This window comes from Heptranchias perlo, chromosome 16, assembly GCF_035084215.1.
Source record: "Heptranchias perlo isolate sHepPer1 chromosome 16, sHepPer1.hap1, whole genome shotgun sequence".
Lineage (NCBI taxonomy): Eukaryota > Metazoa > Chordata > Chondrichthyes > Hexanchiformes > Hexanchidae > Heptranchias > Heptranchias perlo.
The window spans coordinates 11,436,560-11,464,500 of NC_090340.1; the positions used below are offsets into that span (position 1 = coordinate 11,436,560).

The following is a 27,941-nucleotide window of genomic DNA, read 5'->3' on the forward strand; positions in this document are numbered from 1 at the left end:
GAGGGCCAATTTCAGTGGGATGAGAACTGATCTGGCCCGGGTAAATTGGAAGCATAGATTGGCAGGCAAAACTGTAATTGAACAGTGGGCGGCCTTTAAAGAGGAAATGATTCGGGTACAGACAAAGTACATTCCAACGAGGGAGAAAGGTAGGGCAACTAAAGCCAGAGCACCCTGGATGACAAAGGAGATAGAGAATAAGATGAAGTGGAAAAAAGGGGCATATGACAGGTGACAGGTTGATAATACAAGTGAGAACCAGGCAGAATTAAGAAAATTCAGAGAGGAAGTGGAAAAGGAAATGAGGGGCAAAGAGAGATTATGAGAATAGATTAGCTGCCAACATAAAAGTGAATCCAAAAGTCTTCTACAGACATGTTAACAGTAAACGGGTAGTAGGAGGAGGGGTGGGGCCGATTAGGGACCATAAAGGAGATCTACTCGTGGAGGCAGAGGGCATGGCCGAGGTACTAAATGAGTACTTTGCATCTGTCTTTACCAAGGAAGAAGATGCTGCCAGAGTCTCAGTAAAGGAAGATATAGTTAAGATACTGGATGGGCTAAAAATTGATAAAGAGGTACTAGAAAGGCTAGCTGTACTTAAATTGATAAATCATCATGGGATGCACCCTAGGATGCTGAGGGATTTAAGGGGGGAAATTGCAGAGGTACTGGCCATAATCTTCCAGACATCCTTAGATATGGGGGTGATGCCAGAGGGCTGGAGAATTGCAAACGTTGCACCCTATTTCAAAAAAGGGTGTAAAGATAAACCCAGCAACTACAGGCCAGTCAGTTTAACCTCGGTGGTGGGGAAACTTTTGGAAACGATAATCCGGGACAGAATTAACAGTCACTTAGATTGATGAGGTGTTTTTTGATGAGGTGACAGAGAGGGTAGATGAGGGCAATGCAGTTGATGTAGTGTCTATGGACTTTCAAAAAGCATCTGATAAAGTGCCACATGGTAGGCTTGCTATTAAGGTTGCGGCCCATGGAATAAAGGGGGCAGGAGCAACATGGATACAGAATTGGCTAAATGACAGGAAACAGAGAGTAATGGTGAACGGTTGTTTTTTGGACTGGAGGGAGGTGTGCAGTGGTGTTCCCCAGGGGTCGGTGCTGGGACCACTGCTTTTCTTGATATGTATTAATGACTTGGACTTGGGAATACAGGGCACAATTTCAAAATTTGCGGATGACACAAAACTTGGAAGGGTAGTGAACAGTGAGGAGGATAGTGATAGACTTCAAGAGGATATAGACACTCTGGTGGCATGGGCGGACATGTGGCAGATGAAGTTTAACGCAGAAAAATGCGAGGTGATGCATTTCAGTAGGAAAAATGAGGAGAGGCAATATAAACTAGAAAGCACAATACTAAAAGGGGTAGAGGAACAGAGGGATCTGGGGTATATATGCACAAATCGTTGAAGGTGGCAGGGCAGGTTGAGAAAGCGGTTAAAAAAGCAAACGGGATCCTGGGCTTTATAAATAGAGGTATAGAGTACAAAAGCAAGGAAGTCATGATGAACCTTTATAAAACACTGGTTAGGCCACAAACTGGAGTATTGTGTCCAGTTCTGGGCACCGCACTTTAGGAAGGATGTGAAGGCCTTAGAGGCGGTGCAGAGGAGATTTACTTGAATGATTCCAGGGATGAGGGACTTTTGTTATGTGGATAGACTGGAGAAGCTGGGGTTGTTCTCCTTGGAACAGAGAAGGCTGAGAGGAGATTTGATAGAGGTATTCAAAATCTTGAAGGGTCTTGATGGAGTAAATAGAAAGAAACTGTTCCCATTGGCGGAAGGGTCAAGAACTAGTGGGCACAGATTTAAGGTGATTGGCAAAAGAACCAAAGATGACATGAGGAAAAACTTTTTTATACAGCGAGTGGTTAGGATCTGGAATGCACTGCCCGAGGGGGCGGTGGAGGCAGATTCAATCATGGCCTTCAAAAGGGAACTGGATAAGTACTTGAAATGAAAAAATGTGCAGGGCTACAGGGATAGGGCGGGGCAGTGGGACTAGCTGGATTGCTCATGCATAGAGCTGGTGTGGACTCAATGGGCTGAATGACCTCCTTCCATGCTGTAACCTTCTATGATTCTATGGGCGATAAATTGGGCCATGTAGCACCCGTTGTTCGGCGCTACACGGCCTCCCTGACATCCAAGATGGCGTCTTGGATGCGCATGCACGTTTCCTGACGTGCGCCGGACGACATCTTGGTACAGGAGTTAGCGCAGGCGCACACAACGAACGCTGGAATCAATCAGTGTGCAATGCTAATTTAAAGTGATAAACACCATTTTGGGACTTAACGCTCAACTCAACGCACAGTCTTAACCCCGACCATCTGATCGTGTCTTAGAGTGCCTGGAGGAACCCCCACCAGTGATATTTAAAGGGACCATGCAGGATTTACAAGTTAGTGGCTGGATTCGTGCTTCTGGCTGCAGACATTTGTAACTGTTTATGGAGGTCTCCTGGACTTGAATACTAGGACTTGTTTACTATGTGCAAACAAAGGGATGGGACCTGTTTTTTTACGTGTGCGATGTCTGATCTCCGTTCAGACTCCGTGCAGACAGCAGACTGTTATTTTCAGCAAATAACAGGTACCGGCTACCTTTAAGAGATTTCTAAGAAACATCCTCCCTTTAAGAGATTAAGCTCCCTCTGGTGGTGGAAAGTGCGAATTGCACCGATTCCACGTGCAAGGCCTGGAAAGGAATGCTGATTGCAAGTAAGTCCTCGGGTGGGTCCAAACTTGCGTCCTGCCTGCGTAGGGTCCATCGTGCGCGGGGTATTAGTACATTGCGCTACCCCCGCCCGAAACGGACCCTTACCCAATTTCTCCCCCTGTAAGTCTCTGGCTTGAACTTGTGACCTTCTGACTCGAGGCGGCAGTGAGCCAAGGCTGACACATTATATTGAAGTCAGTGGAAAGGAAAATCCAGCGGGGTGTATAATGGGCGGCCGATACGATATTGCCTGCTTTGACGGCATGAGTTAAAATGACCCCAAATGACCTTCTGACCTTCAGAGGTGGAAACACTACCACTGAGCCAAGGCTGCCACCTTTCCAGCAGGGGTCACGAGCGTGACAGGAAAGGGTGATTTTCCCAGGGCACATTGATACTGATTGCTTCCCCCAGCCCAGAGCAGCTAACTCAGCACAGACATTTAATGATAACTGATCCTCTCACACACTTAAAAATTAGCCACAGCTCTTGGAATCTGCAACGACGCACAGGCGAGCTCACAGACAACAGGAAGACGTCCCACAAACCTGAACCATGCTGCTCGCAGAGGCTCTTTCTATTGTGTGTCTGATGTATCCGAAGTGTGATTATTCATCTGGAAGAAAGGAAAAGACCAGGGGAGGATTTGAAAAAAAAAAGCACAGTTAATGTACAGGGAGAATCGGAGAGAATAAGTAAAAAAATACTTCGAGGGTAAAGCCAGGAGAATACAGCAAAATCATGCAACACTGAAGTGCAAGAGGATGCTGGAGGTGGCAGTGGAAAGCAGGACTGTCGTATTAGTATCTGGGTGGGCAGTGTTTTGCCCCCATTTACTCCCCTCCTCTCCTGAGGTACGGTTCTTTTGGAGCCGGTCGCCTTCTGGTACTTTGCTCAAGTGACCACTCTTCACATGTAGGCTGAGCTGGCAAGGGGTGGGGGAGAGGGGCGCGATTCTCTTCTGTTAGCTGATCTCGAAGGAGGGGCAGCCTCGACAGGAGAACTCAACCCTCCTTGGACAATGAGGGGAGGACGGGACATCAGTCAGGGGTTGTTGTTGATTACTCCTGATCATGATCGGGTCACCTCCCCCCACCCACTCCCCAACCCCTCCCAGCGTGGGCATCAGCTCGGGCCCGGCTCTGAGGGGCAGGCATGAAGAACAGAGACTTTGGGGGGCTGCTGACAGGTATGGAACTTGGGGGTGGGAATGGCAACGACAAAAAAAACACTTGCTAAATAAAGCAGTTAAACGCCGACTAAAGACAGAATAAAATAGCAATTAAAACGAGCCTCACACAGGGGAGAAAACATTTAATTTTAGCTCATGCAATTTTTTATGTCTCCCTACTTCTCATCATCCACAAAAAACAATTTCCTCTTCAAATTGCCCTAATGATGAAAGCTTAATAGCCTCGGGCTGCAAATTTCAACAGTGTATGCAAAAGAGAGCTTACGGTCCAACATTTAAATCGCAGGAGAACCATCAAAAGGCAAAAGTTGGCCTTTATTAAATTGGCTTTAAACACCGACTGATATTTAATGCTCGTGCTGAGTCACACTGCTGAAAATGTAAGTAATTTACAATTGTGTCGCAAGGATTTAAATTAACGCGTGAATCTCATACAATTCCTCATAGAACACCTCAGGTCTTGACTGAACGGTGGGCTTATATGTGATCTCCAGTGAGAGCCGCAAGCAAGTGAACATGGAATATATTGACAGTACCGAGGGAGATAAGGACCTCTGATATCTAAAAGGTCTTGATAATGGCTCCCTGATAACCCAATTGATAAAAGCAGTTTGTAACACACAGAGCAGAGTGCTCCCAGGTTTGATTCTTGCTCTTATGTTGAGTCAGTGGGGCGGCAGTAGGTTTGCTCCAATTGAACTCAGTGTTGCCGAGTTTGGTGGGGGGGATCCCACCAGGCTACCCGCTCCTGGTTGCTAACCAGTGACACACCCCGGTAACGCACCTTGTGTGATGCCAACTCAGGAAGGAATCTGGCCTGGCTGTAATGCACTGTCCTATGGCCGACTGTTTGCCGACACTCACCATCTAGGCTCATGTGTCATTCATCTCATCGCTGTTTGTGGGATCTTGCTGTGCGCAAATTGGCTGTCGCATTTCCCTACATTACAACAAAGACTACACTTCTAAAGTACTTAATTGTCTGTGAAGCGTTTTGGGACGACCCGAGGTGGTGAAAAACACTGTATAAATGGAAGTTCTTTCTTTCATGTGTGAAAAATTGTCACTTGGATGAGGTATTGGAGGATGACTGCCCCTCCCCCCACTCCGTGGGATGGTACCCAGCAGGGGTCATGGCGTCAGGAAAGGAAGCAAGGGGAAAAGTTGCAAAAAAAGAGACTTTTTATTTTAATAATATTCTTAATCTCTGAGAAGGGACACCTTGGGAACTCCATCATCTCCAAGTCACACACCATCCTGACATGGATATCTATCGACACTCATTCAATGTTGCTTGTGAAGTTGGAGATACCAAGTCAATGTGGAAGGAAGGAAGAAAGGAAGGGAGGAAGGAAGGAGGAAAGGAAGGGGGAAGGAAGGAAGGAAGAAAGGAAGGGAGGAAGGCAGGAATAATGGAAGGATGGATGGAAGGGAGTTAGTGTGGAAGGAACAAAGAAAGGAAGGAAGGAAGGGAGACAGTGTGGAAGGAAGGAAGAAAGGAAGAAAGGAAGAAAGGAAGGGAGGAAGGAAGAAAGGAAGGAAGGAAGAAAGGGGGAAGGGAGGAAGGAAGGAAGGGAGGAAGGAAGGAAGGAAGGGAGTCAGTGTGGAAGGAAGGAAGAAAGGAAGAAAGGAAGAAAGGAAGGGAGGAAGGAAGAAAGGAAGGAAGGAAGAAAGGAAGGGAGGAAGGAAGAAAGGAAGGAAGGAAGAAAGGAAGGGAGGAAGGAAGAAAGGAAGGAAGGAAGAAAGGAAGGGAGGAAGGAAGGAAGGGAGGAAGGGAGGATGGAAGGAAGGAAGGAAGGGAGGAAGGGAGGATGGAAGGAAGAATGGAAGGAAGGATGGGAGGAACGATGGAGGGAAGGGAGGAAGGAAGGAAGAAAGGAAGAAAGGGGGAAGGGAGGAAGGAAGGAAGGAAGGAAGGAAGGGAGGAAGGAAGGAAGGAAGGAAGGGAGGAAGGAAGGAAGGGAGGAAGGAAGGAAGGAAGAAAGGAAGGAAGGGAGGAAGGAAGGAAGGGAGGAAGGGAGGATGGAAGGAAGGGAGGAAGGAAGGAAGGAAGAAAGGAAGAATGGAAGGGAGGAAGGAAGGAAGGAAGGAAGGGAGGAAGGGAGGATGGAAGGAAGGGAGGAAGGAAGGAAGGAAGAAAGGAAGGGGGGAAGGAAGGAAGGAAGGAAGGAAGGGAGTCAGTGTGGAAGGAACAAAGAAAGGAAGGAAGGATGGAAGGAAGGAAGGAACGATGGAAGGAAGGAAGGAAGGAAGGAAGAAAGGAAGAAAGGGGGAAGGGAGGAAGGAAGGAAGGAAGGAAGGGAGGAAGGAAGGAAGGGAGGAAGGAAGGAAGGGAGGATGGAAGGAAGAATGGAAGGAAGGATGGGAGGAACGATGGAGGGAAGGGAGGAAGGAAGGAAGAAAGGAAGGAAGGGAGTCAGTGTGGAAGGAAGGAAGGAAGGAACGATGGAAGGAAGGAAGGGAGGAAGAAAGAAAGGAAGGAAGGAAGGGAGGAAGAAAGGAAGGAAGGGAGTCAGTGTGGAAGGAAGGAAGGAAGGAACGATGGAAGGAAGGAAGGGAGGAAGAAAGAAAGGAAGGAAGGAAGGGAGTCAGTGTGGAAGGAACAAAGAAAGGAAGGAAGGATGGAAGGAAGGAAGGAAGAAAGGAAGGAAGGAAGGGAGTCAGTGTGGAAGGAACTAAGAAAGGAAGGAAGGAAGGAAGGAAGGGTGGAAGGAAGGAAGAAAGAAAGGAAGGAAGGAAGGAACGATGGAAGGAAGGAAGGAAGTCAGTGTGGAAGGAAGGAAGAAAGGAAGAAAGGGAAGAAAGAAGAAAGGAAGGGATGATGGAAGGGAGTCAGTGTGGAAGAAAGGAAGAAAGGAAGGAAGGAAGGAAGGAAGGAAGGAAGGATGGAAGGAAGGGGGAAAGGAAGGAAGGAAGGAAGGAAGGGAGGAAGGAAGAAAGAAAGGAAGGAAGGAAGAAAGAAAGGAAGGAAGGATGGAAGGAAGGAAGGAAGGAAGAAAGAAAGGAAGGAAGGATGGAAGGAAGGAAGGAAGGATGGAAGGAAGGAAGGAAGGAAGAAAGAAAGGAAGGAAGGATGGAAGGAAGGAAGGAAGGAAGAAAGAAAGGAAGGAAGGATGGAAGGAAGGAAGGAAGGATGGAAGGAAGGAAGGAAGGAAGAAAGAAAGGAAGGAAGGATGGAAGGAAGGAAGGAAGGAAGGAAGAAAGGAAGGAAGGATGGAAGGAAGGAAGGAAGGAAGAAAGAAAGGAAGGAAGGATGGAAGGAAGGAAGGAAGGATGGAAGGAAGGAAGGAAGGATGGAAGGAAGGAAGAAAGAAAGGAAGGAAGGAAGGAACGATGGAAGGAAGGAAGGAAGGGAGGAAGAAAGGAAGGAAGGAAGGAAGGAAGGAAGAAAGAAAGGAAGGAAGGAAGGAACGATGGAAGGAAGGAAGGAAGGAAGGAAGGAAGGAAGGGAGTCAGTGTGGAAGAAAAGAAGGAACGAAGGAAGGATGGAAGGAAGGGGGAAAGGAAGGAAGGAAGGAAGGAAGGGAGGAAGGAAGGAAGGGAGGATGGATGGAAGGAAGGAAGGGCGGATGGAAGGAAGGAAGGGAGAAAGAAACGAAGGAAGGAAGGGGGAAAGGAAGGAAGAATGGAAGGAAGAATGGAAGGAAGGAAGGAATGAAGGAAGAAACAAACAAACAAAGTTACATTTATATAGCACCTTTCATAACCCCAGGACATCCCAAAGCGATTCACAGCCAATGAAGTACTTTTGAAGTGTAGTCACTGTTGTAATGTAGGGAGCGCAGCAGCTCCTTTGCGCACAGCCTGGATATTGTGCTCAAGTCTGGAGTGGGGCTTGAACCCATGATCTTCTGATTCAGAGACGTGAGTGAGCCAAGGCTGACATGTTAAATTGAAGCCAATTGAAAGGAAAATCGAACGGGGTATATAACGGGCGGCCGATCCGATCCGCTTTACGGCATCGCTGCAAGTTAAAATTATTTCCAATGCCTAAAGGACAGGAGGGGAAAAAGTACATGTCCAGGCATCGCTCTTTATTCATGGAGCAATAGTTTCAGCCCTGTGTTTCCAGCCCCGATTCCCACCCACCTACATTTTAATGAGCAAGAATACCAGAAGCAGAAAAGCTGTCTGTAAAATAGTTCTTTTGATGTGAAATGTACTTGAATTAATTTCAAACACATTTTCGATCAGGAAGTGTTCCAAAACGAATCAATCAGATGCTACAAAGTTGCAGGCATTTACATTTTGCACACAGTGTCTGTAGTGAATTGAGCTGATTGTACGTCGATGGCCGAGGTCACAGTGAAGTATTGATGCTCCATAGTAACCACATGCATTCTGGGAAAGGTCTGCTTACATGTGTTCTACAGGGATTTAAAACATAGAAAAGTCAAATTTGTTAGCATACGAACTAGGGGGGTCACCAGCTGGCCAGCTTTGGGCCCAATGCTCTTTTTGTTTTGTGTAGGTTGTGTGTAAACTTCCAAAATGGAAACCAAACGTCTGTTTTGTCCTTTTTTTCCCCTTGGCGTCTTGGGAGGTAGGGGCAATAGTGAACTTTTCAATCATTTCCTATCGGCGGCAAAGTACAAATCAGAACTCAGGCCTTGCCTCTCAGTGCTATCCCACCTCTTCATAGTGTCTCCTCCCCTGTTTCGGAGTTACAGCTGAATGGTTTGGTGCCCAAAAAGGAGAGGAAGGCAGAAAATAGCAGTAAAGAAAAGATGGGGCAATGGGTCCAGACAGTTAAATTCTCAGACCCAAAACATACACCTTTGGGGATGGATGAGCATTGAGATCAATTTACAAATGTGCTTAGCTATCATCCTGATGGCGCGTGGAGTCCAGTGCTTACCAGCTCATCTGTGCCTTCCTCATCAAATTCATCCTCCACCCCATCGCCTTCCTCGAGGATCTCGTCTCCTTCCAGCTCTCCGCCATCCACTGTGTCCCCCTCCGTCTGCTCGTCCACTGTTGCGTCGTCGGCGTTATCCGCCGCTCCTTCGCCCGGGTTACGATCTATCGTGGCTACGCTCTCGGCCTTCACCTCTGTAAAGTCACAGTTGTTACAACCGGTCCAGCATTGCCTGAGACAGGCTCCAAACCCATTAGTGTTGATAACTGAACACCCGCCCCACTGCAAATGAGTTCTAGTTTCATAGTCCAGCTGTGCCAATGTCAAACAGCCACTTCTGTTTTCCCTTAATTAGAGGGAGGGAGGGGGAGACAATTACTGCGTATTGTTGAATAATAATTTCTACCACTTGTCGGAGGGAAAGCAGCTGGCTGATTAGTGATTATTGAAAGATCTGAACTTTATCCAGATGTGAGGAATGTGGCTAAGCCCCCGCCGGCCAACAGTTGCATAGAATTACATAGAATTTACAGCACAGAAACAGGCCATTCGGCCCAACTGGTCTATGCCGGCGTTTATGCTCCACATGAGCCTCCTCCCACCCTACTTCATCTCACCCTATCGGCATATCCTTCTATTCCTTTCTCCCTCATGTGTTTATCTAGCATCCCCTTAAATGCATCTATGCTATTCGCCTCAGCTACTCCTTGTGGTAGCGAGTTCCACATTCTAACCACTCTCTGGGTAAAGAAGTTTCTTCTGAATTCCTTATTGGATTTATTAGTGACTATCTTATATTTATGGCCCCTAGTTTTGGACTCCCCCACAAGCGGAAACGTTTTCTCTACGTCTACCCTATCAAACGCCTTCATAATTTTAGAGACCTTCATCAGGTCACCCCTCAGCCTTCTCGTTTCAAGAGAAAAAGAGCCCCAGCCTTTTTAGTCTTTCCTGATAGTTACAGGGTTAAATGTGCAATGGGGAAGTTCACCCCACAATGGCAAAATTAAATATTTCATAATCCGGTTTAAATTTCCACATGAATGCAAAAATGTAATGAACGACTTTGAGATGCAGAACGTTCTTCAGAAGGCATTTGATGAGATGCCACACAAGGGTCTCGTCATGTGGTATTAGAGGGAATGTCGCCACATGGATAGAGGGAGGGCTAAGGGACAGAAAGCAAATAGTAGGGGTAAATGGATGTTTCTTTTTGATTGGCCAGATTTGGGTAGCAAATTAGGGGGCTGGCAAACTGTGGAGGAAGACTGCAGGAGATTTAAGGAGGACGGAATTAGGTGAGTGGATTGGGCAGATAGGTGGCAGATGCAGTTCAATTAAGAGAATTTAAAGTAGTACATTTTGATAGAAAGAACAGTGAAAACAACTTTACGCTAAGTGGTAAGACTCTTAACAGAGAGATTCAGGGGGTAACGATACACAGAATTACATAAATCTTTAAAGATAGTAGAAAATCCATAAAAAGGGTTCAGGGTTTTATAAAGAGGGCTTTGAATATAAAAGCAAGGCAGTGATGTTGAATTTGTACAAGACACTGTTTAGTTGGGAGTGCTGCTTGCAGTTCTGGGCACCGCATTAGAAAAAGGATATTAGAGCTCTGGAAAGTGAAGATTCACTAGAATGATATCAGGAATGAGAGGTTACAGATATGAAGGAAAGACTAAAAAAAAATGGGGCTTTTACACAGGAACATAGAAGATTAAGGATAAAATGTAATAGAGGTCTTCAAAGTTCTGAAAGGTTTTGCGAGGGTTAATAGTGAAAGATTGTTTCCACTGGTTGGCTTATCAATAACGAAGGGTATAGACTGAGGATTATCACTGGACGAAATAAAAAAAGGGAAGTTAGGTGATTGTTTTTCACAAAGAGGGTTAAAAGAACATGGAATGTTTTACCACATGTGGCTTTTGTGACAGAGATTATCGTATCATTTAAAAGGGAGCTGGATAAGTTCTGAAAAGGAGAAATATCAGTGGGCAGAGGAATGGGATTAGACAGTTCCAGTTGAAGAGTTAGCAGCAGCACAGGCATGATGGGCCGAACTGCCTGCTTCTGTGCTGTAAATTCTATGATTCCATGACCCCCTTCTTCCTTTCATGGCATTAGATGGCAGTCGGCAATAGCAGCCTTGGTGCACTAAAGCAGCAACTGGAAGACAAACACAAAGGATAATGTCACAAGTGTGCATTATATAAAACATACAGTTCCCTTGATGATTCAGCTGGATAAGGCAGTGAAGTAGTGGAGTCATCCACATCAAGGAGGTCCTAGGTTTGATCCTCCATCTGTACTGAGTTAGTTCCAATTGGTCTCATCTCATCTAGGTTAGGGAGGGGAAAATCAGCCAGGGTTCCCACCACTAATCGCTAGTCAGTGACTCCTACTGGAAAGTGCATACGTGAACACTGGATGAGGAAAGGATTGGGCTCAGTTGTAATGCCACCTGCAGTCAAATAAGCCTGCTGACACTCTGTATGGGCTCAGTCTTGAAGGATGGCTATTTGGGCATGGTACTGGAGGGGAAGAACTTAACATTCTCGGGTGAGGAGAGGAGGGGCCAAAAAATAGCACAAAAGGGGAAAAAAAAGAGGCAACAATCCAGACTTTTAAATGATCAGACCCAAAATGTACACTGAGTCAGCCGTGGCTCAGAGGCAGCACTCTCATTTCTAAGTCAGAAGGTTGTGGGTTCAAGTCCCACTCTAGAGCACATAATCTAGGCTAACATTCCAGTGCAGTACTGAGGGAGTGCTGCTCTGTCGGAGGTGCCGTCTTTCGGATGAAATGTTAAACCGAGGCCCTGTCGGCCCTCTCAGGTAGATGTAAAAAGATCCCATGGCACTATTTCAAAGAAGAGTAGGGGAGTTCTCCCTGGTGTTCTGGCCAATATTTAGCCCTCAACCAATATCACTAAAAACAGTTTATCTGTTCATTTATCTTGTTGCTGTTTGTGGGACTTCGCTGTGTGCAAATTGGTTGCTGCGTTTCCTATATCACAACAGTGACTACACTTCAATAGTACTTCATTGGCTGTAAAGCGCTTTGGAACGTCCTGAGGTTATGAAAGGCGCTATATAAATGCAAGTCTTCCTTTCTTTAGTTTGTGCTGTCTTTAGGAGGTCACATTATTCCTCTTTGTCATAAATAAATAAACTTGTGGTAATTCTTCACTAATGTGCATCTGGCAAAAATCAATAAAAACTGTAAAAAATAATTACCACCTGGCCGAAATTATTAGCACTCCTGACCACAAGTTAGCACGTGCTAAATGAGCAGAGGGAGTCATGAAGTGAATACTCTCAATCAGGCAACGCTCAGTTTCCATGACAATGTGCAGTATCCAATATTCAATGCCAGTTAAGCAAGGATGACCCAGTACTGAACTCCAGTGGGGCAATGGATTTAAATATTTGAATTATAATTATGCCCAATAGCTGGAATTAGTTCAGAGTCTTGTTAGGACACATCAGGATACTTACCTCCAGGGAGACACCATCTTAAGACTTGTTCCCACACTCTAGAACTACAAGTTGCTATCTGAGCAGCAGGATGGTGTCTCTGTGTACTGTTATGAATTTTTTTTCACCTGATCTCAGCTGAGGCAGCATTAGGGAGACAATACAATTGGCCTTGGCATCCCAGAGCTAGTGTGCAAGTGTTGCCCATACCCTCTCTCGCACCAAGCCCTGCTTACCCATCACTCCTGTCCTCGCTGACCTACATTGGCTCCCAGTCCCCCAACCCCTCCAATTTAAAATGATCATCCTCGTGTTTAAATCCCTCCATGGCCTCGCCCCTCCCTATCTCTGTAACCTGCTCCAGCCCTACAATCCCCCACAACTCTCCATTCCTCCGACTCTGGCCTCTTGTGCATCCCCCCTTCCTGTGTCCCACCATTGGCCTCCAGCTGTTTAGACCTCATGCTATGGGAATTCCCTCCCTAAAGCCTTCCACCTCCGTCCCCTCCTTAAAACCCACCTCCAACCAAACTTTTGATCACCTCCTTCTAACATCTCCTTTGGCTCAGCGTCCATTTTTATCTGATCACGTCTCTGTGAAGTGCCGTGGGACGTTACGGGCGTTATATAAATGCAAGTTGTTGTTCCCGTTGTGTGGGAAATGGTTCGAGGGGAGGATGAAGCTCGGATGTGGTGCTCAGATCAGACATAGCCTGCCGACACTTCATGCCATGCATCAGAACCTGAAGAATTGGCCACTCGAATGAAAAGGCATCAGCAGGCTTCTGGAGTCTGTGGAGTTAGCACATTGAAAAGAGGGATGGGAGAGAAAAACGGAGAAAACCAGGGGAATAAAATTGTACTTCATTAGATCTGAGTTATAAGTAATTGACACATTAGACACAACAGATTGGAAATTGAGTGTCGTTTGTGAGCTATTTGCAATGTAAATGAGAAGTTCCTGCCTGCAGCAAACAGCAGCGTGTGCTCCACATTCAAATTGTTTTCAGCAAGAGAACACTGTTTGAACAGGAAAACTGAAGTCAGTTTGCAGTGATAGGGGGCAGCGTGGTGTAGTGGATTAATACGCTGTTCTTTCGCCTGTAAGAAAGACTTACATTTATATAGCGCCTTTCACGACCTCAGGACATCCCAAAGCGCTTTACAGCCAATGAAGTACTTTTGAAGTGAAGTCACCGTTGTAATATAGGAAAGGTGGAAGCCAATTTGTGCTCAGCAAGATCCCACAAACAGCGATGTGATAATGACCAGATAATCTGTTTTAGTGATGTTGGTTGAGGGATAAATATTGGCCAGGACACCGGGGAGAACTCCCCTGCTCTTCTTCAAAAATTACCGGCCATTAGTCTAACATATAGTCAAATGTTAGTATCCTCTGCACTCCTTATAGTGCTTTCTGTTACATTCCACCACCTCCACCCTCATTATAAAGCTTTTTACACACCCCTTACCTTTGCTACAACACTCTCCATTTTACTCTCCCCGTCTGCAGGGCAATTTTAACCTAACTTGCTGGGTGGGAATCCCACGGGATTGGATGGAATGCTTGTTTTACACCCCGCCCAATATTACCCTTCATCAATTTCAACAGAAAGTAAAATCGGGCGGGATGTAAAACCAGCACTGCACCCAATCCTGTCAGTTTTCCAACAGGCGGGTTAGGTTAAAATTGACGCCCTTGTTATATTGTTTTCCATTACTTAATGGAAAACAATATAACAAGGCTTTGTTACACAACCAGCATACTATGTATAAAGCACTCCATTTTACACCATCATAATCTAGTTATATTGCTTTCTTACACACACCTCACTCAACAACAACAACTTGCATTTATATAGCGCCTTTAACGTAGTAAAACGGCCCAAGGTGCTTCACAGGAGTGTTATCAAACAAAACGTGACACCGAGCCACATAAGGAGGATATTAGGACAGGTGACCAAAAGCTTGGTCAAAGAGGTAGGTTTTAAGGAGCGTCTCAATGGAGGAGAAAGAGGTAGAGAGGCGGAGAAGTTTAGGGAGGGAATTCCAGAGTTTAGGGCCTAGGCAGCTGAAGGCATAGTCGTCAATGGTGGAGCGATTAAAATCGGGGATGCTGCAAGAGATCTCGGAGGGTTGTAGGGCTGGAGGAGGGAGGGGCGAGGCCATGGAGGGATTTGAAAACAAGGACGAGAATTTTTAAATCGAGGCGTTGCCAGACCAGGAGCCAATGTAGGTCAGCGAGGATTAGGGCAATCAGTGAAAAGGCTCTCATTATAAGGCTTTGTTACACAAACTCCTCATCATCGTAATAAAGTTTTCAGTCATACACCTCCTCAACCTCTTATAACGCTCCCCACTTTAACCCTCCTGTCATAATTAAAAGGCTCTCAGCTCTGAAACCATCTCGGTTGTGAGTCTCAACCTTCGTTGTAAGACTCTCAGCTAGAACACGACAACAGGGGGTCGTATCCAGTTGCGCCTTCAGTGTTTGACAACCGCCAATACATTGCAGCTCTGCCATGTCTGATGATGTTGGCAATGCAAGATTCACAACTACACTGTGATCACGGCAAGCTCAAGGTCAATAAGAAATTGCAGCAGATTACTGTGAATCCCACCGGCCAGTATTTATAATACAAGTGTAAATGAATTGTACGATCAGCATGTACTTAATAGAACAGCTTTTAATGCTATTGCAACTCCAGTGATGTGTCATGCTGGGAGTGTGAAACCATTTGTACCAAGTCCTCTTAAACTGTGAAAAACATTCAGCAGTAAAATTACAAATTTTGTCTTCCCAACTTGGGTTGTGTGTGGAGAGAGTATTTTGAGTTGCATAATGCTGGGCTTATGCACTGGTGCTGGTAGTGGGGGAAGCAATTTGTGGTGAGGAATTAAAACTCACACATGAAGTGCATTGACACAACATTAAAGCATACTGACCCTCAAGTGCGATTTTTCTGATAGCGCATTGGTACAAATAAATAAGCCTGCTGACATAAATGGAGAGATAATTTGGCTTTCGAAAAACTACCCACTTCACCAGTTTCTTACCTAAGTGGAATAGACAATAGATAAATAATTGGAGTCGTACATTAGGAATTAGGGGATCAGCATTTGTATATAATGGGAGTTAATGGAAATGATGGAACTGAAGTCGTTACTTGCCTTAGCATTATCTTTCATTAGCATTATCATCGATTATATGTCAATTGCAGATAAAGAGGTAGCCTGGGAGGGTTCGATACATTCTGGGGCCTGGGGTCAAATTCATCTCAGACTAAAGGGATGAAAGTCTCCTCTCTTTGCTGTAAGGATCCGAAGTGAAATGAGTTTCAATCCAGTTCCCAAAGGGACAAAACTGTCCTCTAATTCAGCACTAAATGACAAAGTCACGCAAAGAGGCACACGGGAGAGCTGGTGTGGGAAATGGAAAAAAATGTCACAATTGCTGCAGTAAGGAGATGGGGAATCTGAACATTCCACAGGTTGAATGGACAGATCAGGGACAACATGAGAGGAGGGGTGAGAATATAAACAAATTCACCGAGGCAGTCAGGGATGGTTTCCTCATACAACAGCTGAGGCAGGGGAGTGTAAGTTATGTTGAACTTGGTATTTAGCAATCTACCTGAGCTGTAGTTATGCAGTAAACACCTGGGATCTAGTGATCATTGCACAGTTAGATTTGATATTGGTATTAAAGTTCAGGCCAAAAACAATACGTTAGGGGTAGATTTTAGCACTTTAAGAAACGGCGGTATTAATTAGGAAACCATGGAATGTATTTCAAACTATTGTACAGGACGAAGAAAGAAAATATATTCTGTTTAAAAGAGAGCGTAGCAAAATCTAGACTACTGTGACTTAATAAGGAGGTTAGAAGAAGCATTAAAAACAAGCCAAAGGACTTCAAAAGATACAAGGAAACTCAACGTAGAGAGGATTGGAATTTCAACTGAAGGCAACTAAGGATCGTTAAAGGAAGCATTAGGAACAGCTAAAAAAGACATAGAGACACAGATCACAGAAGGCAACAAGAGTGACCCATCAAAGTTAATAGCAGAAAGAAGGTCAAACAATAGGTGGGTCTGGTAGAGAGTAAATTGGGTAAAACTATTACAGATGATCAGGATATAGCAGAAATACTGAATGGATTCTTCACATCAGCTTTCTCAAAGAAGGACTCAGGTAAGGGCTGAGGCACTGTGTTGGGGTAGAGGAAAGGAGGCTGTACCTCTCATCTCGTCATACTGTACCTTAATTGCAAGGGGTTTTGAGAAAAAGAGTAAGGAAGTCTTACTATAATTGTACAGGGCTATGGTGAGACCTCACCTGGAGTACTGTGTACAGTTTTGGTCTCCTTATCTAAGGAAGGATTTACTCGCCTTAGAGGCGGGGCAACAAAGGTTCACTAGATTAATTCCTGGGATTAGAGGGTTGTCCTATCAGGAGAGATTGGGTAGAATGGGCCTATACTCTCTGGAGTTTAGAAGAATGAGAGGTGATCTCATTGAATCATATAAGATTATTAGGGGGCTTGACAGGGTAGATGATGAGAGATTGTTTCCCCTGGCTGGAGAGTCTAGAACTAGGGGGCATAGTCACAGGATAAGGGGTCGGCCATTTAAGACTGAGATGAAGAGGAGTTTCTTCACTCAGAGGGTTGTGAATCTTTGGAATTCTCTACCCCAGAGGGCTGTGGATGCTGAATCATTGAGTATATTCAAGGCTAAGATAGGTAGATTTTTGGACTCTCGGGGAATCAAGGGATATGGAGATCGGGCAGGAAAGTGGAGTTGAGGTCGAAGATCAGCCATGATGTGATTGAATGGCGGAGCAGGCTCGAGGGCCGTATGGCCTTCTCCTGCTCCTATTTCTTATGTTCTTATTTTTATGGTCTTATGTACCCAACCTGGGACTGCTTGATGCTGACGCTAGGTGCCTGAAATAAGTATTCCTTTACCCAGCACTAATACCCTCACCTCATTCACAAAAAATCTAGTCCAACAATGTAATAGTTCAGAACAGAATTAGCGAATCAGATTATTTGTGTCTCTCCTTGCATTCCCATTCTCTCACCTGGCGGAGCTTTGCGCTGTTTCTCCATCCTCTCCAGGCTGTCCAGCAGACCATCGATGCGATACTTTATCTGGGTGAGCTCTTTCTTTATTGTCTGCAGGTCATCAGCTTTCACTGAAAAACAAAATTCAGCAAATACCATACCAAAGAATTTCTTAAAAATATTACTGCGGTCAAGCCCACGGAGCAAGATGCTACCAAGGTTGGAAGCAGCAGGACCTAAGGTGAGATAGATCAAGACAGGGCGGTCCGATGACAACAATCTTGGGTTTGAAGAGTATGTAGGTTGTACGAGAAAGGCAAGGTTGAGAGAGTTAAGGCGTTCCACAATTTTGAGATCCTGGGAAGAATGAGTTAAGGCAGGGAGGCAATGTGATGAATCTTGATTGCAACGCATTGAGGATGCAGAGAGGAGGAAGACCATTATCATTATATCACTATAGTTCTGGCTCACATTCCTGGGACAGTCCAAAACTGGAAACTGCTTAGCAGCACCCAGGTACCCTTTCGCAATAGGACAGCACGCCTCCACGAGGGCAAGCACATGTCCACAAGGGCAACTACATGTCCACGAGGGCAAGCACATGTCCACAAGGGCAAGTACATCTCCACGAGGACAAGTACATCTCCACGAGGGCAAGTACATCTCCATGTGGGCATGTACATGTCCACGAGGGCAAGTACATCTCCACGAGGGCAAGTACATCTCCACGAGGGCAAGTACATCTCCACGAGGGCAAGTACATCTCCATGTGGGCATGTACATCTCCACGAGGGCAAGCACATGTCCACGAGGGCAAGCACATGTCCACGAGGGCAAGTACATCTCCACGAGGGCAAGTACATCTCCACGAGGGCAAGTACATCTCCACGAGGGCAAGTACATCTCCATGTGGGCAAGTACATGTCCAGGAGGGCAAGTACATCTTCATGTAGGCAGGTACATGTCCAGGAGGGCAAGTACATCTCCACAAGGGCAAGTACATCTCCATGTGGGCAAGTACATGTCCAGGAAGGCAAGTACATGTGTAGGAGAGCAACTACATGTCCAGGAGAGCAAGTACATGTCCAGGAGGACAAGTACATGTCCAGGAGGGCAAATACATCTCAACGAGGGCAAGTACATTTCAACAAGGACAGGTACATATCTACGAGGGCAAGTACATTTCCAAGAGGGCAAGTACATGTCCAGGAAGGCACGTACATATTCAGGATGGGAAGTACATGTCCAGAAGGGCAACTACATATCCAGGAGGACATTTTCATGTCGAGGAGGGCAAGTCCATGTCCAGGAGAACAAGTACATGTCCAGGAAGGCAAGTACATGTCTAGGAGAACAAGTACATGTCCAGGGAGGCAAGTACATGTCCAGGAGAACAAGTACATGTCCAGGGAGGCAAGTACATGTCTAGGAGAACAAGTACATGTCCAGGGAGGCAAGTACATGTCCAGGAGAACAAGTACATGTCCAGGGAGGCAAGTACATGTCCAGGAGGGGAAGTCCGTACGCAGGAGGGCAAGTATATGTCCAGGAGGGGAAGTCCGTATGCAGGAGGGCAAGTACATGTCCAAGAGGGGACGCTCATGTCCAGGAGGGGAACTACATGTCCAGGATGGCAGTATATGTTTAGGAGAGCGACTACATGTCCAGGAGATCAAGTACACATCTAGGAGGGCAAGTACATGTCCACGAAGGCAAGTACATGACCAGGGGAGGAAGTACATGTCCAGGAGAACAAGCACATGTCCAGGAGGGCAATTGCATATCCACAGAGGTCACTGCATCATCGCAACTTCAAGCGTCTGCTTGACCAATTATTCAGGAAATGATGCGTGACATGGAGAGGTCACAATTAAGAAGAAATATTTAATTTGTTTGAAAAAGGGGAAGAGAGACAGAGAGGGGGCAAATTACACCCACCACTCTTGCATAAAGCCATCAGTCAGGCAGAAATGAATATTGATCCCATTCTATTTGTGAGGAACATGCTCACAATACATTTGACAGCTACAAAGCCTTCCTCAGTCATCCGACAACCTGCATTTTACGGTAATGTTATGCGTGTGCATCTGAGTATTACCGATATGGATTGACGGAATGTGAAACAAATCCTCAGGGTGTGTATGAAGAACAATGATGGACTAACATGCCAAATAGAGGTTGGAACTGAAAGGATAACCTTGGTCTCATCTGCCTCCGCTCCGATCTATTCCCAAGCAGTACAATACACGTGTATGCTCGAAGGGAAGAGGCAGTTTGTAAAAAAAAAATCTGCAATGAAAATGTAAGCTGTTCCCTGTTAGTTTTAGCTGTTGGATTATATGCAAATCCCTCGGTGTCTAACAGCAATTCTACTCTAAGAAGAATATGCTTGTCTGAAAGTAAGTGACAGCGAGACAGCCTCCTCTAAGCTGCTTCCTCTACTTTCTCCACTGCATCATGTGGCTTGAGGGAGAGGTGAAACACAAGTAGTGAGTAAGCAGTTCCCCAGACCAGCACCGATTTGCTAAAGGCAAATCATGTTTAACTAACCTGATAGAGTTTTCTGATGAGGTGACAGAGATGGTCGATGAGGGCAATGCAGTTGACTTGGTTGTATATGGACTTTCAAAAGGCGTTTGATAAAGTGCCGCATGGTAGGCTTATCATCAAGATTGCGGCCCATGGAATAAAGGGGTCAGTAGCAACATGGATACAGAATTTCCTGGTACAGGAAACAGAGTAGTGGTGAACGGTTGTTTTTCGGATTGGAGGGAGGTGTACAGTGGTGTTCCCCAGGGGTCGGTGCTGGGACCACTGCTTTTCTTGATATATATTAATGACTTGGACTTGGGTGTACAGGGCACAATTTCCAAATTTACATATGACACAAAACTTGGAAGTGTAGTGAACAGTGAGGAGGATAGTGATAGACTTCAAGAGGATATAGACAGGCTGGTGGAATGGGCGGACACATGGCAGATGAAATTTAACACAGAAAAATGCGAAGTGATACATTTCGGTGGGAAGAACGAGGAAAGGCAATATAAACTAGTGGGTACAACTCTAAAAGGGGTACAGGAACAGAGAGATCTGGGGGTATATGTGCACAAATCGTTGAAGGTGGCAAGGCAGGTTGAGAAAGCAGTTACAAAAGCATATGGGATCTTGGGCTTTATAAATAGAGGCAGAGTACAAAAGTATGGAAGTCATGATGAACCTTTATAAAACGCTGGTTCGGCCACAACTGGAGCATTGTGTTCAGCTCTGGGCACCGCACTTCAGGAAAGATGTGAAGGCCGAAGAGATTTACTGGAATGATTCCAGGGATGAGGGACTTTAGTTACGTGGATAGACTGGAGAAGCTGGGGTTGTTCTCCTTGGAACAGAGATGGTTGAGAGGAGATTTGATAGAGGTGTTCAAAATCATGAAGGGTCTAGACAGAGTAAAGAGAGAGAAACTATTCCCATTGGCAGAAGGGTCAAGAACCAAAGGACATAAATTCAAGGTGATTGGCAAAAGAACCAAAGGCAACATGAGCAAAAACTTTTTTACACAGCGAGTGGTTAGGATCTGGAATGCACTGCCCGAGGGGGTGGTGGAGGCAGATTCAATCATGACCTTCAAAGGGGAACTGGATAAGTACTTGAAAGGAAAAAATGTGCAGGGCTACGAGGATAGGGCGGGGCAGCGGGACTGGCTGGATTGCTCTTGCATAGAGCTGGCACGGACTCAATGAGCTGAATGGCCTCCTTCCGTGCTGTAACCTTTCTATGATTCTATGAATCAGTAATCCCAGGTAAGAGTTAGTATCTATCCATAGTATCAGCAGACTGCTCGGCAGCTAATCCATCAAAATGTTGGTAAAATCACGAGAGATTTTGGGGGTGAAACTGGTCCTTGGCAGCAGCACAAAACAAAGGGTGAATCGGCCGCCGGTTCGACAGTCTCCCGCTTTTCCCTTCCATTGACTTCTATCGGGCAGTCTATAGAACGGGCGGCCGATTCGTAATCGACCATTTCACAGTGCCATCCCAGACCAATTTCACCCCCTTTAACTTAAAAAAAACTCCATATACACCGTAACAAGCAGCTAAAATAAATTAATATTATGTTAATACTGAAATGATCAGTGTTATTTAAACAGGTGTGGAAATCACTTCACGTCATTTTTTTTGGCTCCCCTTTCCTGAAGATACTGACTCTTGCTAGGGTCAGGTCTGTGACCCCTTCTCCTGAAGACACTGACTCTTGCTAGGGTCAGGTCTGTGACCCCTTCTCCTGAAGACACTGATTCTTGCTAGGGTCAGGTCTGTGACCCCTTCTCCTGATGGCACTGACTCTTGCTAGGGTCAGGTCTGTGACTCCTTCTCCTGAAGACACTGACTCTTGCTAGGGTCAGGTCTGTGACCCCCTTCTCCTGAAGGCACTAACTCTTGCTAGGGTCAGGTCTGTGACTCCTTCTCCTGATGGCACTGACTCTTGCTAGGGTCAGGTCTGTGACTCCTTCTCCTGAAGACACTGACTCTTGCTAGGGTCAGGTCTGTGACCCCTTCTCCTGATGGCACTGACTCTTGCTAGGGTCAGGTCTGTGACCCCTTCTCCTGAAGGCACTAACTCTTGCTAGGGTCAGGTCTGTGACTCCTTCTCCTGATGGCACTGACTCTTGCTAGGGTCAGGTCTGTGACTCCTTCTCCTGATGGCACTGACTCTTGCTAGGGTCAGATCTGTTACTCCTTCTCCTGATGGCACTGACTCTTGCTAGGGTCAGGTCTGTGACTCCTTCTCCTGATGGCACTGACTCTTGCTAGGGTCAGGTCTGTGACCCCCTTCTCCTGAGGGCACTGACTCTTGCTAGGGTCAGGTCTGTGACTCCTTCTCCTGATGGCACTGACTCTTGCTAGGGTCAGGTCTGTGACTCCTTCTCCTGATGGCACTGACTCTTGCTAGGGTCAGGTCTGTGACCCCCTTCTCCTGAGGGCACTGACTCTTGCTAGGGTCAGGTCTGTGACTCCTTCTCCTGATGGCACTGACTCTTGCTAGGGTCAGGTCTGTGACCCCCTTCTCCTGAGGGCACTGACTCTTGCTAGGGTCAGGTCTGTGACCCCTTCTCCAGGAGACACTGACTCTTTGCTGGAGTGCACCTCGCCAAAGCAACCATTCTTCATGTGTGAGTCGAGACGATGGGTGTTGGCAAGATTGTTGGACATGGGAGGCATCACTGTGACGAGCCCTCACTTAATGCCCCACACACACTTTGCAAAAAGGTCAGTGGACAATGATCTGGCCTGGAGGTTTTCCTCCCTAGCATAGGGGTGCTGTGGTCAATTGGAGCACCCCAACTGCTGCCCAGCTGAGATCAAGTAACTCGGAACAGACTGGAGATCAAACGTACAACATTCTAGTCTGTACAATATAGTGCTTCATCAGACATTGCCTTCAGCCACTGAGAGCTGGGCTGCAGTAGTTTTGATATCCTTAACATTTCCCTGATCATAATGAAGCAAACTCCCCTCTTGCTGGTGCAGTTTCACAAGCATTGCCAGCCCTTTAATACTTCACCCAAGCAACCGTCACGCACGTGTGAGCCCAAGCAGTGATTGGCCAGTAATGTTTTAAAGGAGCAAGCAGTTCAGTATATTGGCTATTTACTTCACAATAGCCATCTGTTTTGTGTAGCCTGGAGCTTTCCTTCAAGTCCAATTAAAGATGATTTAATTCAAGTTGGCAGGATACTGGGTGTCCAGCCTAGTGTGTTGGAACACTGGGACCTGGGCTTAAAACTAAACAGATGGGGTTGGTTTCCTCTCTCGAATTGTGTTAATCCAGTTCTCGATGGGCAAAAGTCCAAAGGATAGAATTAATGGCCCTTAAAATACATTGCATTACTTTTTTTTGGCAATGATAAAATAGTTTGATGTAGTGGTTCACTGGAAAGCTTAAAATTAAACCATTCTAGGTAGAAAGGTGTCTGTTTGCCATGTCTAGTTACATGATGCTTTGTGCAACACAGGCACTGATATTTTGCCAATCTGATTACCTCAGCAGAGCACAGTTGACCTACTGGAGCCTCCAAAAACAGCGCCACCTTTAGAAGGGCAGTCAGCACTTCATTCCAGGTCTGTCGATTCAGAAGCACTGACTCTGAAGTTCCGTGTGGTTTCTCATGATCTCTTGCCGTGACTTGAACCGGAGATCAGTGGTATCCCCCAGAGGGATGGCTTTGACGGCCTTTATCAGCCACTCACACTATCACTCCGGGAGAAACCCTGTCGAATTTCCAGTCCACTGTATTTTTCTGATTTTTTTTTATCCCTGTTTTTTTTTCGATATAAGTAAACATATACCTGACAGAAAAGAGAGGAACGGTCTTGAAAATGGCTCCAACACCATTAATAAAACCACCACCTCAGTGTTCCAAACTGGACAAAAGTCCATTGTGGGGAAGGCAAGAAACCAGTGATTGCACTTAAAGGGGAAGTAAAGTCTAAGGGCGCAGTAATTTTTGTTCAAAATAAACCCCCCTTCCCAATTCTATATTGAGAAAAACATGTAAGAAATATTTGTGGCTATTTTTTAATAAAAAAGTGACACTTTTTTTCTTAACCTGAATGCAGGCTCACTCACTGGCCTAGATGTTCTGTAGATTCATTGTCCGTTTTCAGGCTGGAATGGGAAAGGTGCCAGGCAACCATTCTACTGGTTCCACAGCCTCTACCTTTGCCTAGGATTATCCTGTGTCGACAGCGGATGCTGAATATGCCGCCCAGCTGGTAGCGTCGCCAACTCTGGTTGGATTCCTGAGAAGTTTCTTCACATGACCTCCCGTCTCCAATTGCCCCACCTTCCCTCACCAGTCAGACAGCCTTTAATTCCCATATCTTCCAATATTTTTATAACCAATAATCAAAAAGTGTTCAAAGAAAATGAATAAAACACACAATTTTATTTTTGAATGCCTCAGTGATATTTTTCTCCCAGAGTTGCTCGCAGCAGCGCCCACAAGATTAATTTTGAATTCCTGGAGGTGCCAGGACAATCTTAGAGGGTTGGCAACCCTGCCAGCTGACATGTGCAAGTAATAGTTTTTAAAATGTATTCATTCTCGGGATGTGGGCGTCACTTAGGAAGGCCGGCATTTGTTGCCCATCCCTAGTTGCCCTTGAGAAGGTGGTGGTGAGCCTCTTTCTTGAACCGCTGCAGTCCGTGTGGTGAAGGTTCTCCCACAGTGCTGTTGGGTAGGGAGTTCCAGGATTTTGACCCAGCGGCGATGAAGGAACGGTGATATATATCCAGGTCGCGATGGTGTGCGACTTGGAGGGGAACATGGTGGTGGTGTTCCCATGTGCCTGCTGTCCTTGTCCTTCTGGGTGGTAGAGGTCACGGGTTTGAGAGGTGCTGCTGAAGAAGTTCTGGCGAGTTACTGCAGTGCATCCTGTAGATAGTACACACTGCAGCCACAGGAGGGAGTGGATGCTTAAAGTGGTGGATGGGCTGCCAATTAAATGGACTGCTTTGTCATGGATGGTGTCGAGCTTCTTGAGTGTTGTTGGAGCTGCGTCCATCCAGGCAAGTGGAGAGTATTCCATCACACTGCTGACTTGTGCCTTGTGGGTGGTGGAGAGGCTTTGGGGAGTCAGGAGGTGAGTCACTCGCCGCAGAATTCTCAGCCTCTAACCTGCTCCAGCAGCCGTGGCATTTATATGGCTGGTCCAGTTGAGTTAATGTTGGGAACACTTTCTCATACTTCATGTCATTAATGCCAGTAGAAATACTGCCTGCCAGGAATGCCATTGCACTGACGGTGCCCATCATTGAGAAGGTGGTGGAGGAGCTGAGAGTTCAAATTTAATGGGCAGCATTGCCTGGTGCAATCGATCGATCCCAACAGAGCAATCAACTGCACGAGGAAAAGTGGGAGATTTCAACATAACTGAAACAAAAAAAAATGTTTTTGCGTTTCAGCGGGCACCGCCAGCCTTGCCATGTTGGCGCCACAACCATTTTCCTCCCCCCCCCCCCACCTGTGGTGGGCGGCCCCAGCGGCATCACAAATACCGCCAGCTGGATGCAACGGGCCTGACCCTGGAGCGTCTGTTGGGGGCCGGAGTGGACGGGCACAGCCTGCCCCAGCTATCGATCCCATGGCATTCTGCCAGATTGGAAAATCCAGGCCAAGGGGGTGTCCTCAAAGGTTGGATCGCTCTGTGATGGGGAGAAGCCCCCTCTCCCCCGTGCCTCCACTGATAGGCACGAGATAGGGCCAAGTCCTTGGAGTAGTATGAGTCTGAGAGCTGATTTGGGACCGCTCGACCTGTAGGGTTGCCAACCCTCCAGGATTGTCCTGCAGTCTCCAGGAATTCAAGATGAATCTCCAGGACGCTGCTGCGAGTAACTCAGGAGAAAAATCATAGGGGCATTAAAAAAAGTTTTTCTCATTTTCTTTGAACACTTTCATTTATTAGTTATAAAAATATTGGAGATGAAAAAAAAGGCTGTTTGACTAACAGTCAAGAATCATCCAATCGGGCGATAAAGAGTGTTCACTTTCCAATTGGTGTAGGAAAGCGGGAGGTCATGGGATGAAATCTCCAGGAATACGTCCAACCAGAGTTGGCAACTCTACCGACCCGTGATATTCAGCCCGTAGAGCAGTTCCTCGAGGTTGGGCAGCTACAGGTCAACTCAGGCCTTTTAAAGCGGCTTCCGTTATAATCAATAAAGCTGCTACAAGATGCACCAAAGAACCCATCAGCAGGGAGGCCTGAGGTGGAGCCTGTGCTCAGGTTAAGAAAATAAAGTAACTTCCACTGGCATTTCAAGAATTTCCACCACATGTTTAAATTCTCTTTCCTCTGTTTACTTCTAACACCTCGGCGCTCCAAGTGTTAACTATTAGTTTATTTTAAGCAGCTAAATAAAAAATAGCTGACTTTTTTCTATTTTGCCATGCACTATTAATTTTGTATAATTGCATTTCATAATAGATTTCTGTAAAAAAAAACACATGCGTGAAAGTGAACATTTAATGAATGCACCATCTGCTTTCTCTGCAAGTGCACAGGAGCTTCTAATTAAGCCTCTTAAATTCCCATTTCAATTATGCAGCCTGAGTAAATCTGAAGTGCCACAGTTTCAGCATCATGTTACTGATTCAATGAGGAAGGAAGAAGGTAGTTACGATGTAAATGGTTTCTCCCGTTGGGTCAGATCAGCAAAAGGTAGACTAAGTTTTAAAAACAAGGACATTGACATAACTGTTCTTCAGGGGACTGGATGGCTTAGTGGGTTAGAGGCACTGGCCTTTCACCTCTGGGACCCCTGTATTAAATCCATCCCAGGCTGATGGAATAAAAGCCTCCGCCTGTCTGCCAGCTGTAAGGGTTTGCACGTGAGCTAAATCTCAATCCAGTTCCTGGTGGACATGGAGCCACAGGGTGTCCAGCAGCAACTGGTCTCTGAATCAGGAAAAGCAACAATAGGAACAGGGAACTTGTAGGTTTTGGCACTTCAAGTGCATATCCAAGTACTTTTTAAATGCGATGAGGGTTTCTGCCTCTACCACCCTCTCAGGCAGTGAGTTCCAGACCCTCTGGGTGAAAAAGTTTTTCCTCAGCTCCCCTCTAATCCTTCTACCAATCACTTTAAATCTAAGCCCCCTGGATATTGACCTCTCTGTTAAGGGAAATAGGTCCTTCCCGTCCACTCTATCTCATAATTTATACACCTCAATTAAATCAACCCGCAGCCTCCTCTGTTCCAAGGAAAACAACCCCAGCCTATCCAATCTTTCCTCATGGTAAAATTCTCCAGTCCTGGCAACATCTTTGTAAATCTCCTCTGCACCCTCTCCAGTGCAATCACATCTTTCCTGTAATGTGGTGACCAAAACTATACACAGTACTCAAGCTGTGGCCTAACCAGTGTTTTCTACAGTTCCAGCACAGTTCCACCTGTAGATTCTGCCATTGCCTCGCTCCCTCTGTTTCCATGTTGGTATTGGACAAACCCTTTAGTGGATCCCTGAGTCACAAGTTAGTCTTCGGCCGGGTAAATCTATTTCAAGGACATTACGTGGGGAGAAGTCAAACAGATTCCCTTACATTTAGTCCCAGCTGATGGAGTTGGGGCAGCACTTGACCGCGGTCCACTCTTCACGGGGAAGCTGCCCTTGCTTCTCCGGGGAACGGAGACCATGGCGCGCTGGCGTTTGACAGGTGGCACTGCCCGACTTGGTGGGGGGACTCTGTGGTAGTCGTACATCCTGTGAAATAAAAACAGGGCTGAGTCAGGGACACGGAAAATGAAACACTTAAACGTGAGCAGAGTGCATAAAAACAAAATGGAATTGTTGGCCCAGGCCCTGGTGATTCAGGGAGTAAATTCATCAACTGTTCATCCCTTACAGGTCAGGTTCACTCCCTGGCCTGTAGTGAATTAGTTGATCACAGTCAGGTTAGCAGTAGCATAATGGACAATCAGAAGACTAGTTTTAATGCACTGATACAATAGCATACACAGATTGCACCTGAAAATGGCACAATACACAGACAATATAAATTATAGTACTTGCATTTATATAGCACCTGATCACATTGC

At 46.0% G+C, this 27,941-nt stretch overlaps 1 protein-coding gene across 2 annotated transcripts in view; it reads right to left on the reverse strand.

The window, feature by feature from the left end:
- Window positions 1–27,941, reverse strand: part of LOC137333488 (RNA-binding Raly-like protein) — a 1,248,502-nt gene that overhangs the window by 21,055 nt on the left and 1,199,506 nt on the right. The window contains exons 7-10 of one of the 2 annotated variants that reach the window (XM_067997653.1): window positions 27,446–27,606; window positions 17,362–17,475; window positions 8,798–8,991; window positions 3,296–3,363 (exon numbers count right to left, since the gene is read on the reverse strand). In XM_067997653.1, coding sequence (XP_067853754.1) covers window positions 3,325–3,363; window positions 8,798–8,991; window positions 17,362–17,475; window positions 27,446–27,606 — 508 coding nt within the window. In that variant the 3' untranslated portion in view covers window positions 3,296–3,324. Of the gene's footprint in view, window positions 1–3,295; window positions 3,364–8,797; window positions 10,967–17,361; window positions 17,476–27,445; window positions 27,607–27,941 lie in introns of those variants that run through there. The other variant, XM_067997655.1, reaches the window with a different exon arrangement.